Genomic DNA, 16566 nt, shown 5'->3' with positions numbered 1-16566 from the left:
AAAACTAGAATTTTTCCATAGTAAATGCTAGAGAAAAAGAAAAGATTAGTTACGGTGTGGTATGTCTGAAAACATGGAAAATCATGATAATAAAAAAAACAACGCTGCAGTCCTGGCTCTGCATGAAGTAATTTGAACAATCAGTTAATGGGCCTAATAAGCAAACTAAGGTCTGTGCTGTGGGTTAGAATTCTCGTCAGGAATCCAAATCTGAGCCGAAAAAATGCTTAGCATCAGAGGCTCAGCTGTATTCATTGTTTTCTGGTAAAACCAAAATAGCATCACGATCTCTGCCTGCATCTTGGCAATCCTCAAACATCAGAAACATGCATTTTCTAACAGGACCTTACGACTTCTCAGAACAGCTTTCCTTTATTTAGACAACTATTTCCCTGTTTTTTTCTAGGACCATAAAGGGTGTTAAAGACCTCGAGCCCAGGGTGCACAGTGCAATGGAGCTGGGTCCAGCTAGGTTAGAAATGTGTGGGAAACTTTGCAATTCCCTGTGCTACTCTTTCAGAGGAAGAGCCCTAACAGGCTTCCAGACAGGATCCTAAAAAAAGCCAAGTTCATGGATACATAATTCCCTGTTTGCTTGTCTGTCGTTTTTATTTTATCAATATAGCTCTCCTGAAGGCCAGCTTTCTTCAAATTGAAAAATCTGGAAGCCTCAGGTGGACCTGAACAGTTGGTCTTCCTCATATCTTTTTAGTCTCATGGTCTACTAAGAGAAAGCTTACTAAAGCCAGCTTTGGTCACTGATGCAGAATGCAGGCTCCATTCTGGTACGTTCTTAAGATGGCAATCAGTTCTTTCATTTCTTAGATGGCAAACACAGGAATACTGAAAAGAAAGTTCTAACAATGGCCAGGTTATCTTGAGCTGAATGTTATATGTAGTGTTATAAAAACAGTCTTAGCAATTCTTTGGTGATTTTTTTATAATATAAAACAAATTAAAGCTATGGAAATAAAAAACAGAGTCTAGTAAAGAGAGGAAAATACCTAATCCTAGCTAAACCTCAGTCTTTGACCTGTAACTAATTCCATAGTGCTGGAGCTGTTCACTCAAATGCTGCTAAGAGGTGTCAGTGTAAATCTCCCAGAAGCTCACTTGAATATGTTTGCTAAGGTCTGGCTGACACAGCTCTGATGGGACACCCAGGGCAAGAGATGAGTATGGTCTTTGCGCAGTACTGAAGAAAGGGAAATGCACAGCAAAAGGTGAAACATTAATTTGAAAAAGTGGGAGGAGCACTTGTTTCTGAATTGGATGTACAGAACTCAGAGGAGCTAAGCCATGTGGAAGACAGCTCTGAGAACTTCTGAACAGGCCAGCTTTCACTCTCTGAAACCTAGTCAGAATGAGACTGAAAGACAGAGAGACAGAAATTTGCCTTTTAATGCTTATTTAGCCAGAAATCACTGCATACAATAACAACATAAATCTAGTGCAAGTCCCATGCCACTTCTTGCATTTTACCCTGACTCTATCCATGGTGTGGCTGGAATAAGCTAGCTTTACTTTAAAAAGAAAACAAACAAAAACCAAAAACCACAACCCACGAAAGAATGTGTTTAAAAGTCTACTGCATAAGAAGCAGCATGCTAGACCACAGACTGAAAGCATTCAGTTTGAACCAGGACAGAAAACCTTAGGAGGTACCTCCAGCACAACATTTTAGACATCATGTTAACAAGACCGAAATTTCCACCAGGCTTATTGGTGCTCTGTGCCATCATAGTAAGAGAAAGAAGTTTTAGCAAAGCAGACCTGCTGCTGGTCAGGACAGGCATCTTAAAGTATGCTGGAGTAGGTACAGACCTTTAAATCAACCTTCAGCCTTTCTTGGTTAGTAGCTGTTATCAACTTCTTTACTTACTTATTCAGTAACAGGCACATCAGGCTGAGCTTTGCTCTCCATGAAAACTATTTTAACACAAAGCAGATTTGGATCCTTATTTGTTTTGAAGCACAGGCAAAAAAAGCAATACATTTAGTCTGCAAAAAGAATGCCAAGTGGATGAAAAAGGCCTGCAAGTTTTCCTTTTGGTCGCCCTTAGCATTTGTCAACTTTTCCCAGCTCGAAACCCAATGTCTGTTCCCAATTAGCCTGGCATAGATCAGACCAACTCCATTGACTTCAGACAACTTTTCTGGATATAGAGCATTGTGAGACAGAACAGAATTTAGCCAATATTGTCTTTTTTTATTGTTTTACCAGCACCACAAATTTCTCTCTTTTTGGAAGACTTATCAGTTGACACAAAGCAGATGACTATGGACAACCTGTTTGATGTGGTAAACAAAAGCAAAGCCATTGCCAAAACAGCTGATGAGCTAGAAAGAAAAGAAACATGAACATTGCGGGAAGGAGAATGATGGGAAAGAACTTGAACCTTCTCCTGATTTTGGTACAGAAGTCCAAAAATAACCTAGAATATTTCCCAAAATAAAATTTAGTACAGTGTGAGAGTGTGACTTCAATCTCTAACCGTGTCCATCAGAACAAATTCCACTGGATCTAATCCACTGTAAAACCAGACATAAGACATCTGCAGCCACACACAAAGTTAGAGTTTTCAGCAGGAACAACACGCTAAGATTATCATTAGTACTGTTACAATTCCTACTGGGAAAGAAAATGTAGTGAAGGAATGAAGACTGAAATCCATTTTGTAATTATTTTTTAGGAAATACAGCACTTAAAAGTAAAAACTTACTGCCAATTTCTTTTTATTTTCTTAAGAGGAACCACAGTTATGAACCAGAAGGTCATTAGCAGGAGATAGTTCTTTCATGGCTGAACAGAAGTCACTTTCAATTAACAGAGGAAATAAGTAATTTTTATCCATTTGTATAGATTCCTCTCTACAACATTAACAATGGAAGTAATAGGATCATAATGAGCATTTCTTTTTGACAAAATCACGTGATGCCTGCATCATATTCTAACACAGGAATTTAAAATTTAAATACAGATTGCTACAAGATAGATCTATGTAAGTCCTTGAAACCAATAAATACCTTGCATTGAAAACCATATGCTCAAATTGGAAAATTTGACTCCAGAAAAACCTCTTTCCATGTGAGCCTAATTCACATTCTATAAATATGTAAAAACCTTAAAGGACACATTCAACTTCACTATTTTTTTCTGCCTAAACATTAATGAATAGAAGCCATAAGGCTTTTTCTTTTAGCCTTTTTTTTTCTTTTTTTTTTTTTTCCCTCAATTTAACTATCAGGTATAGAGATACTGTTACACACATCTGGACTATTTCACTGAAAGTTGAGACTTACTGGAATAAGATAAAGCAGGAAGGCTGTTTTTCCTCTTCCTACCACAACTACAGATTTGGGTAGATAATGAATCTAAAAATGTGAAGGACAGAATCTGCTTATCTGAAAAGCTTGTTTACCAGAAACACTTTACCAGAAAAATGAGAATTATAGAAGATCCAACTGTTGACTAACTTCTTTTTATGGTAACCTAAACAATTTCACTGAGCATAGAACTTACATCCCCACGTCCTGAATATACTGTGTAGTCTGTAATGTGCCATGGGAAAAAAAAAAAAAAATCTGATTTTTCAGCTACAAATAATTCCCGGCCTTTACCTGCCAAGAGGACTGGAGAATGGGGTAGGGGCTGAGGCAGTATTTTTATTTTACTAATATGCAAAGTAAAGATCAGAGTTACACACATTCATAATTGAATGCCTGTTTCCTTACAGAGCCAGGTGAGCAAGTTGGATATTCCAAATGGAATTTAAGAGAATTTAATTATTGTCCTACAGAAGATAACTGCAACACAAAATTAGAATTCACTTCTTAGATAAAGATTTCTTTCTTGTATTTAAACTTAAATTATGCTTTAAAATATGTCACTGTAAAAGAGTGTGTGGAGCAGAATGGGATAATTTTTTTTTATTAAAAAAGTAGCATGATTATTGCAATTATGTTATGTTGGTTAAAAAAATTATTTCAAAGAGCTTCTGAAACTAACCTGTTGTGGTTTCATTACCTGTATTCTACTCCCACTAAAAATTAGCTCAAACACAAATTTATCAGAAGCTAATGAAGACTACAAAATAAAGCTAGCAAACATACTATAATAGTGAAAAAACATATTGGTAGAAGTTGTTGTCCTGGATGGTTTCTATCTGTTTAATTAACAGTACGGGAATGAAAAATTTCTGCAGAGTAGAAGCATCTCCTCATTTCCAATCCAAATTCATCAGTTTAAGAAAAAAAAAATTATATAACTCAAATAACCATAAATATGTGCTTCACATTCATGGCTACAGATTCCCAGTCATACTGTTAAATCCTGAAGCAGTGCCCAAGGTCATGCACAAGGCATCCAATGCAGAGCAGCTGAAGCTCCCAGTTGTACTCACACTGGAGATGCTTTAAACTCGTCCTCAAATGCACTGTCATCCTTGTTATCAGCCTGTAAGACCGTGGGGCTCTCAGCTGTCAGCCCACTAAAAACCAGGCCACAGAAGGTGATGGAAAACATGCATTAATGTGTTGTCAAATGCCAAAAGAAAAAAAAAAAAGAAAAGAAAATAGAGTGCTATGCATATGGTATACAACTACTGTTTCAGTTATCTGGAGTTTTACATTTTCATATTGCCAGAACCCACTAAACTTTAGTCAAACTAGCTCTCTTTGCAAGAAGGACTGCTTTACATGCAACATAGGACTTTAAGGCTCTAAGTTTACATCCCCTGCTAAACAAGAGAAACCTACAATGAAGTTATAATTAATACAAGATATGCTCTTCTACAGACCACGCTTTAGTTTTTCAAACTGCTTCTTCAGCAGTGAGAGGACAATGTCCAGCTTTGGCTGTCTGCAACTTTTATGTATCACCACCTGAGCTAGTCAGCCAGATTCCCTTTACAAACAGCCAGTCTCAGAGCTTGATTCATCTTCGTCAAAATTTCAGGCATGTAGAACACATTAGATAACTGAAGGCCCACCAGTGCTTGCTGCACTCCACTGACATCAAAGGAGAAGAGCTGATCAGACATGTAACTGTGGCGAATTACTTCCAGCCCCCTTGTGCAGCAGTCAGACATGCTGAGGATCTGGAGTTCCTTTTTTTACCTAAGCACACACAACCTAAGCCAACCATCGTAGGATTGGCAAAGACACCATCTTCCACTGACTCCACTGTTGCAGACTGCTGCTCAGCTAGCCATTACTGCCTCTCTTTTGCTAATTATAAAACATTAGATAAATTCACTACTCTGCTGTAGCCTCAAAGGCAAATATTTATGCTGGAATGAAGAGGAGGAAAAAAAATAAGAATGAACTGTAACATACACAGGACAAATAGTTCTGAATTAATGTTACCATGCACTTGTTACAATCTTCTGTTGTGTGGACAAAGTGAATATAAAATCTGTCAATGGATGAAATTAGGCTGAGTTAGTCCTCATACCAAATGCTCTATGTTGTGTGGTTTCGGTCCACTAACTTAGGATGGATGGAGGCAAAGAACTTAGCTATGGAGGTAAGTCACCTACAAATTAATTTATTTTTTGTGCTGGTGTTTTAACTCTGAATATACTTTTGCTTTTATAATTTTTATTTCAATAAAAAGAGGAAGATAAACAAAAGCCTATCATAATAATAAAGTGCAATGAGCAGAAAGTGATGAAAGAAGAAAGGAGTATCCCTCAGCTCCTGCCCTTACCTCTCACTGAGCTCTTCCACGCGCTGCCCGTGGCTCAGCACAAAGCTGGACTGCCCGCAGGGGCTGGCGGGGGCTGATAAAGTGCTCTTGACGTTCTGTGCCGAGTGCCTGCGGCTCCGCCGGCGCTCCAGCCCCCTGCGCTCACCAGCACCAAGGCTGGCCCTCCTCCGATCCTTGCGCCCGCTGGGAGGGGGCTCAGCACTCTCATCTCCATCTTCATGCCTCAGGGTCACCTGAGAAACAAAGGAAGAAGGCCGACACGGCCGCTTCAGCTACCACAGGTCTTCACACCTAGGCTTAAAGATTTCCTGGTCTCAACATGATTAACTCCAGTTAGTATCACTGTTTCTACAGATATCCCTGAAAGTCACTGTCTATCCATTAGCACAGTTTGGCAGCTCTAACAATGGAATTACACACTGATGCCTCACATACAACACTATAGCACCTGTAACAACATATTTATGTATCTCCTAATCTGTTTGTTTTCTTTTTAACGTGGGATCGAATTTTCAAGGAAGCCGAGCGTCTTGGACAACTCCTTCTGTTTATATCCTTACAAAATACTTAGGTGAAGATTTGGTTTTAGTGACGTTAACAGGAGAAAACTCCATGCATTGACTGATTCAACATTTCCTCATGTTCAGACATGACACTTGTGGTGATTAAGTGGAAGGTACAATTTAGAGTGTGCTGGAAATAGCAGAGGACTAAAGCATGGTTGCAACGCCAAGTATTTCAAACTGCTGATGTGCTAATGTGAACTACCTGTTATCTTATGGTACATGAGGACAGAGATCCCTGGCAGAAACAACATAGTATCTAGTGGCTCTCATCTGAAATGCAGTCTAACATCTAAATAATCATTGTATGAGAGAGATCCACTCAAATAGGCAGAGGTACAGAAATGGTGAAGTGTGCCATCAGAAGAATGCCTATCTTCTTATTTCGATTATTCTTCTTACTCTGGTAATTCTTACCAGAAGTTTTAAAAAAAAATTAAGTGAGAAGTGAGATATCTCTGCTTGGGGTGTAAAATCTGTTTCTGTGAGGAAAAACAGATTTTTCAGGTAAAAAAACAGGATTGGCAGATAAAAGGAAGAACCTGCATAGACATATTTAAATTTAATTTGGTCATCAAGAAAAAGCTGGCAGCCAGCTAAGGCAACTGCCAATTCTGCAATTAAGTCTTTCAGTAGGTGCAGCATGCACAAAAGACCAATCCATCCTCTTAAGATTAATCACTATATTTTTAAAATGGCATTATACGATGACGCTTCTGATGATAGAAAAAGAAATAACATTATTGAGCCCTCTCATTCTCTTGTTTTTCCTAAAAATTGCTGAATATAAAGCTTAACTCTGCTAGTAAGTGAAGTGGCATGGGAATAGAATTGATGGAGAAAATGGAGAATCAAATCTATCAAATCCTTCCCTGGACTTAGGCAGAGATGAAGTAATTTAATTTTGTCATATGAGAACACTAATTCACATTTACATTACAACTTCAGCCCAAACCTCCTAGCTCCAACACTTCCCAAAATCTGAAAGAAGACTAATTATTAAGAAAGTGGATTTCCTACCCCTACATATAACTGCTTCAGAAGTAGATTATTTTATATCTGGGTGGTAAATGTGGAGTCACTCATTACTCCATTGCTGCAAACTGCACAGGATCTGGTCCAGTGTAAACTCTTAAACATGGACTTACTGGATACCGATCTCCAGAACAAGTGGTACTTGTAAAGTTGAGCTCAGCTGCACTTTTTGACGAGCTGAATACTTTTGCACATGGGAAGAACTTCTACTTGCTTTACCATGTGTAACTAGCAGTTGCAGAAAGGAGGCTAGTAAATGTGCTGGTTTGCCTTGGACCATGCCCCAGCTTTAATACAAAATGCCTTTGCATTAAAGGCAGCCATGTGCCATAGCAGGTCACATATGCAAATGTGTACAATACTCACAGCAACCAGATGTTTTTCTTTTAAAATAGGAGAGATAACCAAATTTCACCTAGGTTATATTCCCCCCCCTTCTCAGCTTTGAAGTTTGCACAAGCTGTAAGATGCATAAAACAGGGCATGTTATGTTACCTCATAAATGTTAAATTGCTCAACTAAGTCCAAGTCTGTTCCTTTCTTGTTCAAGTGTCTCTGTGAAATAGCTTCAATGCCTAGCTCTTCCAGACAGTCCACCACATCGTAGAAAGAGTCTTGATCTGGCAATCCTGACAGCGTCTAAGAATCAAAAGAAAAACATTTAAATCTGTTTGTTTTGAAAAAATTAAACAAAGGATTTTAAAAGCGGGTGGCAAGTGGTGCTATGTATGATTTCAATAAAGTAAACCCCATGATGTGGGATTAGAGACACCGATAGAAAATAAAAAACAAGTGGCACAGCTTTTAAAAAACAACTCTCTGCACTTTGTAGAAAAATGAATAATTGGCAAAACAAATCAATGTTGTTATTTTATAAAAAAAGTATGGAAAATGTAGGTCTTCAAAATACACAGCTGGATTCTTTCTGGCTGCATTCAAGGGCAGACTTAAAGAACAGAGAATGTTAAGCCATCAAACACAGGAATAAAAGCAAAGAGGGAGAAAAAAAACCCCTAAACGCTTAGCTAAAAAGAGTAAAACTCAGTTCCTACTGATTCCATTTAATTTAGCCTCTAAGAAGAAAAAGTCCAATGCACAGCTGTGTGATGTCAGGATAGCAGGAAACATCCTGCACCATGTGCTTACTGTCCTCCACACCTGCAACAACAGTCATCTTCCCTGAGCACAAATTGCTTTGTATTACAGAGATAGTGACTCCTCAGCTCCCTTTCAAATTAAAAAGTCTTATTAAAGGTACACTGGCTCCTTAAATCCTATTCTAGGTTCCTACTGATTCCTAGTCAATTCATGCTGATTTTTACTGATCCTTATGCATGATGCAGAAGGACTAGTTTAATCCTGCACAGGTTGAGCAGAAACTACTGAACACACTGTGCCGCCTACCTGCAGGGGAAGGACATCCCTCACCACAGGCACCAGTCTATGCAGAGCTGTTGCTACAAAATATCTGAGAGCACAGGTTGGAAGCAACGCAGTTTTTCTGTATTAGCTCACCAGAGGGAAGTTTACTCTGAAGTAGTTTTCTCTCTCCCATTCAATTAGCTAAGTAATTTATCTATATTCCCAGCAGAGGAGAGAAAGAGCAAGGGAAAGAGATGCAGCACTCAGGCCCTCTCCAAGGACAGCTACATCTTCTCATGCCTGGGATGAACTGTGCTCTGTAAATACTGTTGTTTTTGGAGCCCACCTTTTCCAAGGTGGCTCTGAGCAGCAGAGTGCAGAAAACAGGAGCCCCTCTGGGCTACCTCCCTGCACCAAGAAGTTTTACATTCAGAAAAATGGGTCTGGATTACATGACTAATGAGAGAGAAATGGGCAGCTGATATAGCTGTCTTGTTAAAGCATCTCTTTCCTGTGATGTAAGCCACTGAAATATGTGCACCAACAACGTACATTTTAATCTTATTTTTTTTCTAATTATACACACCACAGCGACATTTTCTTCTTCAGTCATTACAGGATTATTAACTGGTGAAATCCACCACAACAGGAATTCTTAGCACAAAGATCAAAGATCAATTAAGTGTTAAGGTTATATGTTCAGGCTTTAATTAAGAATTTGTCTCTTAAGGACAACATTAAAGCCTCTGTTTAGAACCCACTGAAGACTATGAATCTAAAACTTTAACAGTGCTGAAAACAGGTACCACACTTATTTTGTTCCTTCCTAAACTGACACCTAGCATTGAGTAAAAATCTGAGGATTTGGAAAATTAAGTTCTCACACTAAGCATTCAGTGGAACTTTAACTTGGATATGGAAATATTATCATAGAAAAGTGTTCAACTATGAGGCTTTCACTTGCGAATGCAAGACATGGACAGAAACTATTCTGACCCAAATACCTTCATGCATTTGGATGAAGGATGAGATGTTTTATCTCCAAAATGGTGGAGGAACAGTCAGATCTTCTGAGCATTTACTTCCTAAAATAACAGGATATTATCTTAATGTTGATATGCAGATCAGCCACCTTAAAGTATAGCTTTTTTAAAATTCAAGGTAAGGCAAGCTGTAGACTGGAAAAGCAGCAGCATAAGGTAGTATTTACTGGCAACTGCTGCTGTCAGCAGCCTTTTACTGATTATTATAATTTTAAATCACACAGCAGTGTAAATCCAATTTCCACTGCATGTTGTTGACCAGAACTGGACAACTGAACTCTCAAGTATAGAAATAAAATATTTTTTCTTTGCACAGTTTGTCGTTACACTCACAGATCCACTTTAAGAGGCTAAAGCATATCAAATTCAATTTCTAACGACTCCAAGAAAAATAACAAAGGTTATACTGGAACTGTGCATAACCAGAAGTATCTGCACTGGGATCATTCTCATCTAAGAAATTCATTAATGCCTAAATCCTCACAAATTAAGAGAGGGTTAATAAAATATTGGCATAACTAAGTTGATTAAACATCAACAAAAAAGAGGGAGAGGATAAAAGAACTGGAGTAATTCTTATGTTTGGGCAGATATGTTTCGGCTCTGGAGCAGGAAGTAAATGGATACGTGTCTGTAAATGGATACATGGAGAAAGAAAAAAGAGTACAAGCATGCTTCCTCTTAAGACAAATCCTTCATGAGGACTCTGCCTGCACTGAAAACTTTCACATTTCCTTGTCTAGAGAAGTTGAAACCATCTGAGTCTTCTTTGTATTCTCTGTGGGGTAAAAAATTACAAGTGTTACATGCTGCTTGCTGTTTTCTCTATAATCATGAAAAATATCCCATTAAAAACATCATAAAGCTGCCCATAAGCCAGATCATAATTGTAAGTGTGGATTTGTGGGATTCCTCTCTTCCTTGATCTTCATAACTGCCTTGCTCCTTTGACTGTGACATGCTTTTTCTTTTTGTATGTTTTTAAAGAACCACCTCCTCCTAAAAATAGCTTTAAATGTACTGAAAAACTCAGACTAAAGGAATCAACTACAGGATAATAAAAGCATTAGCAGGGAAAACCCTTGAGGAAGTTAAATGCCAGGTAGGTTAAAAGTCTACAAATGATGAAAAGAACTATCTCAGAACAAGGAATCAGTACACAAAACAAGATGTAAAGCAGAGACATTAATGACTAGTCACCTTGGCTTTAACAGCAGCTACAGACAGAAGAATATATAACTGGAGATGCTTTTCAGAAAGAGTACAGCAGTAAGGTAAGGTGGTCTTTTAAACTCAAGAGGAACTTTACTACTGTGGAATCAGAAGCAAGAGTGACTAGAAGATAAGTACAGTAAGATCAGTAATCTTACAGTAATCAGGAGAGATTAGTCTCTCTCAGACATATTTGCTGGAAAATATCAATCATTAAGAAATCATTTTATAAAAAGAAACAAACTAACAAAAACCCAACAAAAAAGCAACTCACAATTCCAATCATGTAGCCAAGAGCCCAATAAACTGGCAGCTTGGTGCATAACCCCCATGAACAAACTCAGCACCTTCAAGTGAATACAGTGAGTAATAATAATATTTCCTAATACTCTGCCCTATTAAGTATAACCATAAACCACATAATCATTTTGTCTGCCAAGAGTATGCCGGCTTTCTGTGCTCTTTAAAAAAATTATTCTTTAATTTTAGTACCCCCTCCCCTTACAATTTGTCTATGACTAGATGCTGATTTTTAAGGAATTTACACTCATAAATTTCTAACTTTCAAGAACTTTCCATTTTCTCCCTCCCAATAGCATAAGCCAATATTTCAGAAAATATTTGACTTTACTGGAAAACTGTGACGTGTAAATCTGGTCATCAAAAAATATAAGAAAATTTAAAAAAAAATGTAACCTTACTTTTTTTAAGCAAAAGCACTTTTACTAGCACTCAGATCTGTTAAATTCATCACATTTATATCACAGAAAAAAAATTCAACTATATGAACTAGAAAATTGTGCACAACACAAGCCTTTGTGAGCATGTGCTCTTTTCACCAGCACTTGCTTTTCTTCTCCCCTCGGTTAGTTGATCTGTTGAGTTACTTGGTCGTGTTTTCCTTTAGCACTGCATTGTCAGCACTTGGAGAGGAGCCATGTCAGACCACAATTCCACACAACATCCACCAAAATAACACCTCTGCTCCCAGCTGCTGCAGCACAAGTAACTGTGTTGATTGATTACAGCTTGTCCTGCAACTTCTTTGTGACAGGTCTCTTCCATCATATAATCTCAACAGGGAAGTTCATGATACAGTTGAAAACACTAATATTATCTGCACCAGTCTTGCTAACAAAGTAAACAAACCTTGTTAACCAAGGTCATCGTATAAACCAGTAATTCCGTATCAACCCCATCCTTCTCCTCCAGTATCTCCATGATGTTGGACCATGGCTTGGCTCCTAGAGGAAAAGCAGAAACTATTGGTTACAGTGATCAAAATGGAAAGCTACATAAAAAGCTTCTACTTATCCAAGAAGTAGCACAAATTGGAATATGTGCCCAGGTGACAGCTTAAGCAGAAAGATCCAGCTTTGCCTACAGTCTCCCCTACTCCCCTGAAAACTAAATTAATTTAGACAGTGAAAACTACATTCCAGCCTATTGCAAGGTTATAAAATATGGCAAGTGGACTCTCTACAAAGGTACCAGCTTCTCTCCCTTGAAGATGAAGGAAGCTTTGTTAGCACAGTGTGTCTGACCAAAATTCTAAATATCAGGTGACAGGAATTTTACCCAGCCTATCATAGGTTCATATAGTATTTGATAAATCTTCAGCAGAGACCTACATGCCGTGCTTTCAGTGCGCCTGCTGCCCCTATTTCTAGTGCTATTGCCGAGTTGTGCTACATTAAGGTAAGGCAGGTTAACAAAATATTGTGGCAGAGAAACAGTTTTCTCAAATTACTGTATGTCTTGGCGAAAAGAAATGATCAATGAGGGAAAAGATTTTTGCTGTGGCTCTTCCTCAAAATACTTTAATAGGAAACCTACCTACAGAAATTTCAGATATCATTTTCCACTAAGAAAGGTCAGAATTTGTGCTTTTAGTTATTTGCTTGATTTGCATGTTGATTTGAATTTGCATATTTCTCTGATGTCTGAACCCTAAATGTTTAGTGAGCTGCTGTGCTAAAAACATCAGGCAAGCAACTCACCACCCACACTCAGCCTCCTTGTGGGGAAGGTAACTTGTAAAACCATCCTATCTCTCTTGACTGAATGGCAAGATGGCTGTATGTATCAAATTTTATCTAGGAAAACGGAAATAAATAACAAAAGACTGCAATTCAGTGTTTTGTTTGGAGTAGAGTTAAAGGTGAGGAGGACTAAGCAGAGAGCTAACCTTAGCCTAGAGATACACTCAATTCAACTACACAACGTAACTGTGACAGTCTTTCAGTTTCAGAGGGAAACATGCAGAGTATTCCAACAGTCCACATCCCCTGAACACTATACAGATGATGAGAGTTTGAGTACAATCAGGTAGCAAAATGCAAATGTGCCATCACAGCCACCTCTTGCTGACTGGTTGGTCACCCCAAGTCTAAAATCTGTATTAGCCTGTAACAACCCTTGCTTATAAAGATGATATCATATATGCACCCTGCTACACAGACATAAAATATCTGCTAACTAAGGATCTGCATTTCCAAAGCAATGGCAGTGCACTGCATGGAAAAACCTGTCTAAACGTGAATGTGCAGACAGCAATATTCCTCCTTTTTTTTCTCCCCCATCAGACAATCTCTGATCTTTGTTACTTGGTCAGGGCTTTTTTATCTTAAGCAAAGTCAAAGGAGGAAGGGGATTCACTCTCATCTCTCCAGATGTATCTATATGCATTCTCAATTAAATACTAATTCAAATACATGTCTGTAATGAAAATACACTAGACACCTCTTTACCAGATTCTCTATATTGCCACACATTCTGTGCAGTATATGTTCAAAAGTCATGTGGAACAAATTCACTCAGCTTGCAAATGATATATGATCAGCAGGAATGATGTTCTCAGTACAAAAAATGTTTTCCTGTGGTTTTCAGTGAAAAAAATATGAAAAATGGAAGGAAATAGGAAAGAGAAACAAAATGGGGAAAGCATGAAAGTCTGTCTCACAATAATACCATTTGGAAAAACAGTGAGTTGATAACAACATAAAAACATAATTATTTAGTCCAGTGAATTTTTCAGTGAGAGTCCTTTGTTATTGCAGGTAGGTTCTACTCTTACTGGAACAATCCTGTTTTTTTTTTTTTTTTAGGCAGCATCCATGTGGGTTTTTTCTCCCTGAATCTCAATAATTCTTCATTAGCATAAAATAATAATACTAATTTCATGGTCACTTTGCTGTTTTCATGCAAGTATTACATGCAATATTCTTCTAGCAATGCTGCTATTTTATTTCAGAATACAAATTTTAAAAATATTGTTGATTAGGCACACCTGCTAGTGAGGCAGCCCTGTAACAGCTCATCTATCTTTCAAAGGCTTTCTTTATGTTTTGTGTACTAAACTTCCAAAATCTAGGCTTAAATTCCAAATTCTTCATCTATTCCCTAACTACAGTCAAGAGGAGGCAATAACTTTGACAGAGCTACTCCTATTTGTACTGTGTTAAACCTTTCTTTCAAATGCTATTTCCCCCATTATTATCTCAATCTGGACAGCCAAAAAGTGAATGTGGAAATAGCTGTAAGGCCATCCATAGCTGTAAGGCCTTATTCCACCTGGGATAAGGCAGTTCTGCTGTGGAAGTTGTACCATGAGCTTACTGCTTTGCTGTCCTTGGGTTAATATTTTTGCATATATATAGTGAGAATCTATAGTTTCCAACCTATGATCCATGCAGCATGTGACATACATGCAGATCCAGCTCAGCTTCCCTTTTCAGAGCTCCCCCTACCAGAACCTGTCCAGTCCAGCATGCTTAAAGTGGAAAGAGACCTTTTCAGATTAAAATCATAATGAGGAAAACTGCATTTGAAAAGAATGGTTTCATCCTGTACATACTGGAGAAGCTCTGCCAAAGTCGTTGATAGTACTGCCTCCTCTTGATTCTAGTTAGGGAATAGGTGAATTTCCTCCTTCACCAGATCCTGATGTAGAAAAATGATGCTATAGAAGAATGATGATATAGCATCCTCGTGATTCTTCTGGGAGCAGATGGGGATGTTTCTATAAGGTTATGACTTTTATGCAAGACTTGCGGCAAAATCAGTGGGAGTGATGAAATAGGCTCAGTAAAGTGAAACACCAGAGACTGAGTTTTGTGTGTTTTCCTGCCTCCTAATGGGTAAAATGAGAACTGCTTTACTGCCCTTTAGGGCCTTGTCACTTGAAAGAGCTCTTTATCACAGCTATTCTGACAGGGAGGCTGCAGCCTCAACTCTGATGCTACTTGCAGTGTTACGAAAAACCATGCATGGTGTATAGACAAAGAACAATGAGGTTGCAACAATTAAGCTAACATTAAACTAATACAGTCTATTTTCTGAATAACATTGCCCATTGTTTTAAGTCCCAGTCTTTTCTCAGTTTCCTCTTTAGATATTTTTGCATATTTATTTGAATGCTATTTTTTATGTCATACACAAAACCTTCACAGCACAACTATAAAACATCTGCACAGTTTGTATAAAGCATGAAATATCTTACACAGGGGCAGAACCTTGCATGAGAACTGCTACCAGCTTAGAGAGTGTCTCCAGCAGCTGTAGGTTGGAAAGGCAGTAATACTTTTGGAAAGACCCTGACATCTTGTACTTCTGGCTATTTATATATGAATGAACTTAGATCTTTCCATTGTACCTACAGTACATGAGTTAATGTAGTGGAATCTAACTATGAATGAAATTGAAGGAAAAGCAAAGAACAGATAATGAGAGCCATTTGGCTTTAATCTTTATCCTATAATATGATTGTGATAAAGAAACCCTAGACAGCAAAGTGCAATGCCAGCACCACTTCCACTTTGTAATCTAGTATGCTTAAACTGAAAAGAGACCAAATTCCTCTGGAGTGCTGAAGCAAAAAGCATGGGAGAAGGGAGGAACTAAATGGAAGTGCAAGCAGAAGCTAGTTCCTACATGACAAGAGCCATGCAGTTATTTCTTTATGGTCTGCTTGTACCTTAGAGTAAAGCTGGTATTTCCATGGATCTCTGTACTCCAATTTGCATATGGATGTATTCACACATAGAAATCACAGATGGGATCACTTTGAAACCAGGCTGAATTAATATGGGGTTCTATAAGTTAATCACGTGTGGTTACACATGTTGAAGAATTATGTCATATCTCATCACCTTGTATGTACACGAAACATCAAACTTTTATCAAAGCAGTGCTGAACTTAATTACATACCTGCAAGATTTATGACAATGGCTCAAGAAAAGGCATTTTCTTTCTTTCTGTTTTTTTCTCTTTTTCTATTTTATCAGTCATTAAAGGCAGGTACTTCTCATTTATAGGCCACTAATTTAAAATTATAAATTAAAATATAGCATATCTACATCTAAAAGTGAAGGGCTTTGATATTGTATCCCACAGCATTCTTCTGGAGAAACTGGCTGCTCATGGCTTGGGTGGGTGCACTGTTCACGGGGTAGAAAACTGACTGGATGGTTGGCCTAGAGAGTGGTAGTGTGTGGAGTTCAGTTCAGCTGGCAGACGATCACTCTTAGGGTTCCCCAGGGCTCAGTGCTGGGGTCACTCCTGTTTAATATCATTATCCATGACCTGGATGAGGGCACTGAGGGCAGCCTCAGCCAGTTTGCAAGTGACACCAAGTTAGAT

The 16566-nt window shown here is 38.2% G+C and overlaps 1 protein-coding gene across 13 annotated transcripts in view; it reads right to left on the bottom strand.

The window, feature by feature from the left end:
• FHOD3 (formin homology 2 domain containing 3) overlaps positions 1–16566 on the bottom strand; it is a 374599-nt gene that overhangs the window by 105126 nt on the left and 252907 nt on the right. For 7 of the 13 annotated variants that reach the window (XM_032746914.3, XM_072924374.1, XM_072924376.1 and 4 more), the window contains exons 8-11: positions 12075–12169; positions 7804–7947; positions 5711–5943; positions 4404–4490 (exon numbers count right to left, since the gene is read on the bottom strand). In XM_032746914.3, the coding sequence (XP_032602805.2) occupies positions 4404–4490; positions 5711–5943; positions 7804–7947; positions 12075–12169 (559 nt within the window). The remainder of the gene's footprint in view (positions 1–4403; positions 4491–5710; positions 5944–7803; positions 7948–12074; positions 12170–16566) is intronic. The other 6 variants (XM_072924378.1, XM_041714658.2, XM_072924379.1 and 3 more) reach the window with 1 other exon arrangement.

This window comes from Taeniopygia guttata, chromosome 2 (assembly GCF_048771995.1).
Source record: "Taeniopygia guttata chromosome 2, bTaeGut7.mat, whole genome shotgun sequence".
In the NCBI taxonomy this organism is placed as follows: Eukaryota; Metazoa; Chordata; class Aves; order Passeriformes; family Estrildidae; genus Taeniopygia; species Taeniopygia guttata.
The sequence above is the reverse complement of the archived record's forward strand: the minus strand, read 5'-3'. Positions and strand labels throughout refer to the sequence as shown.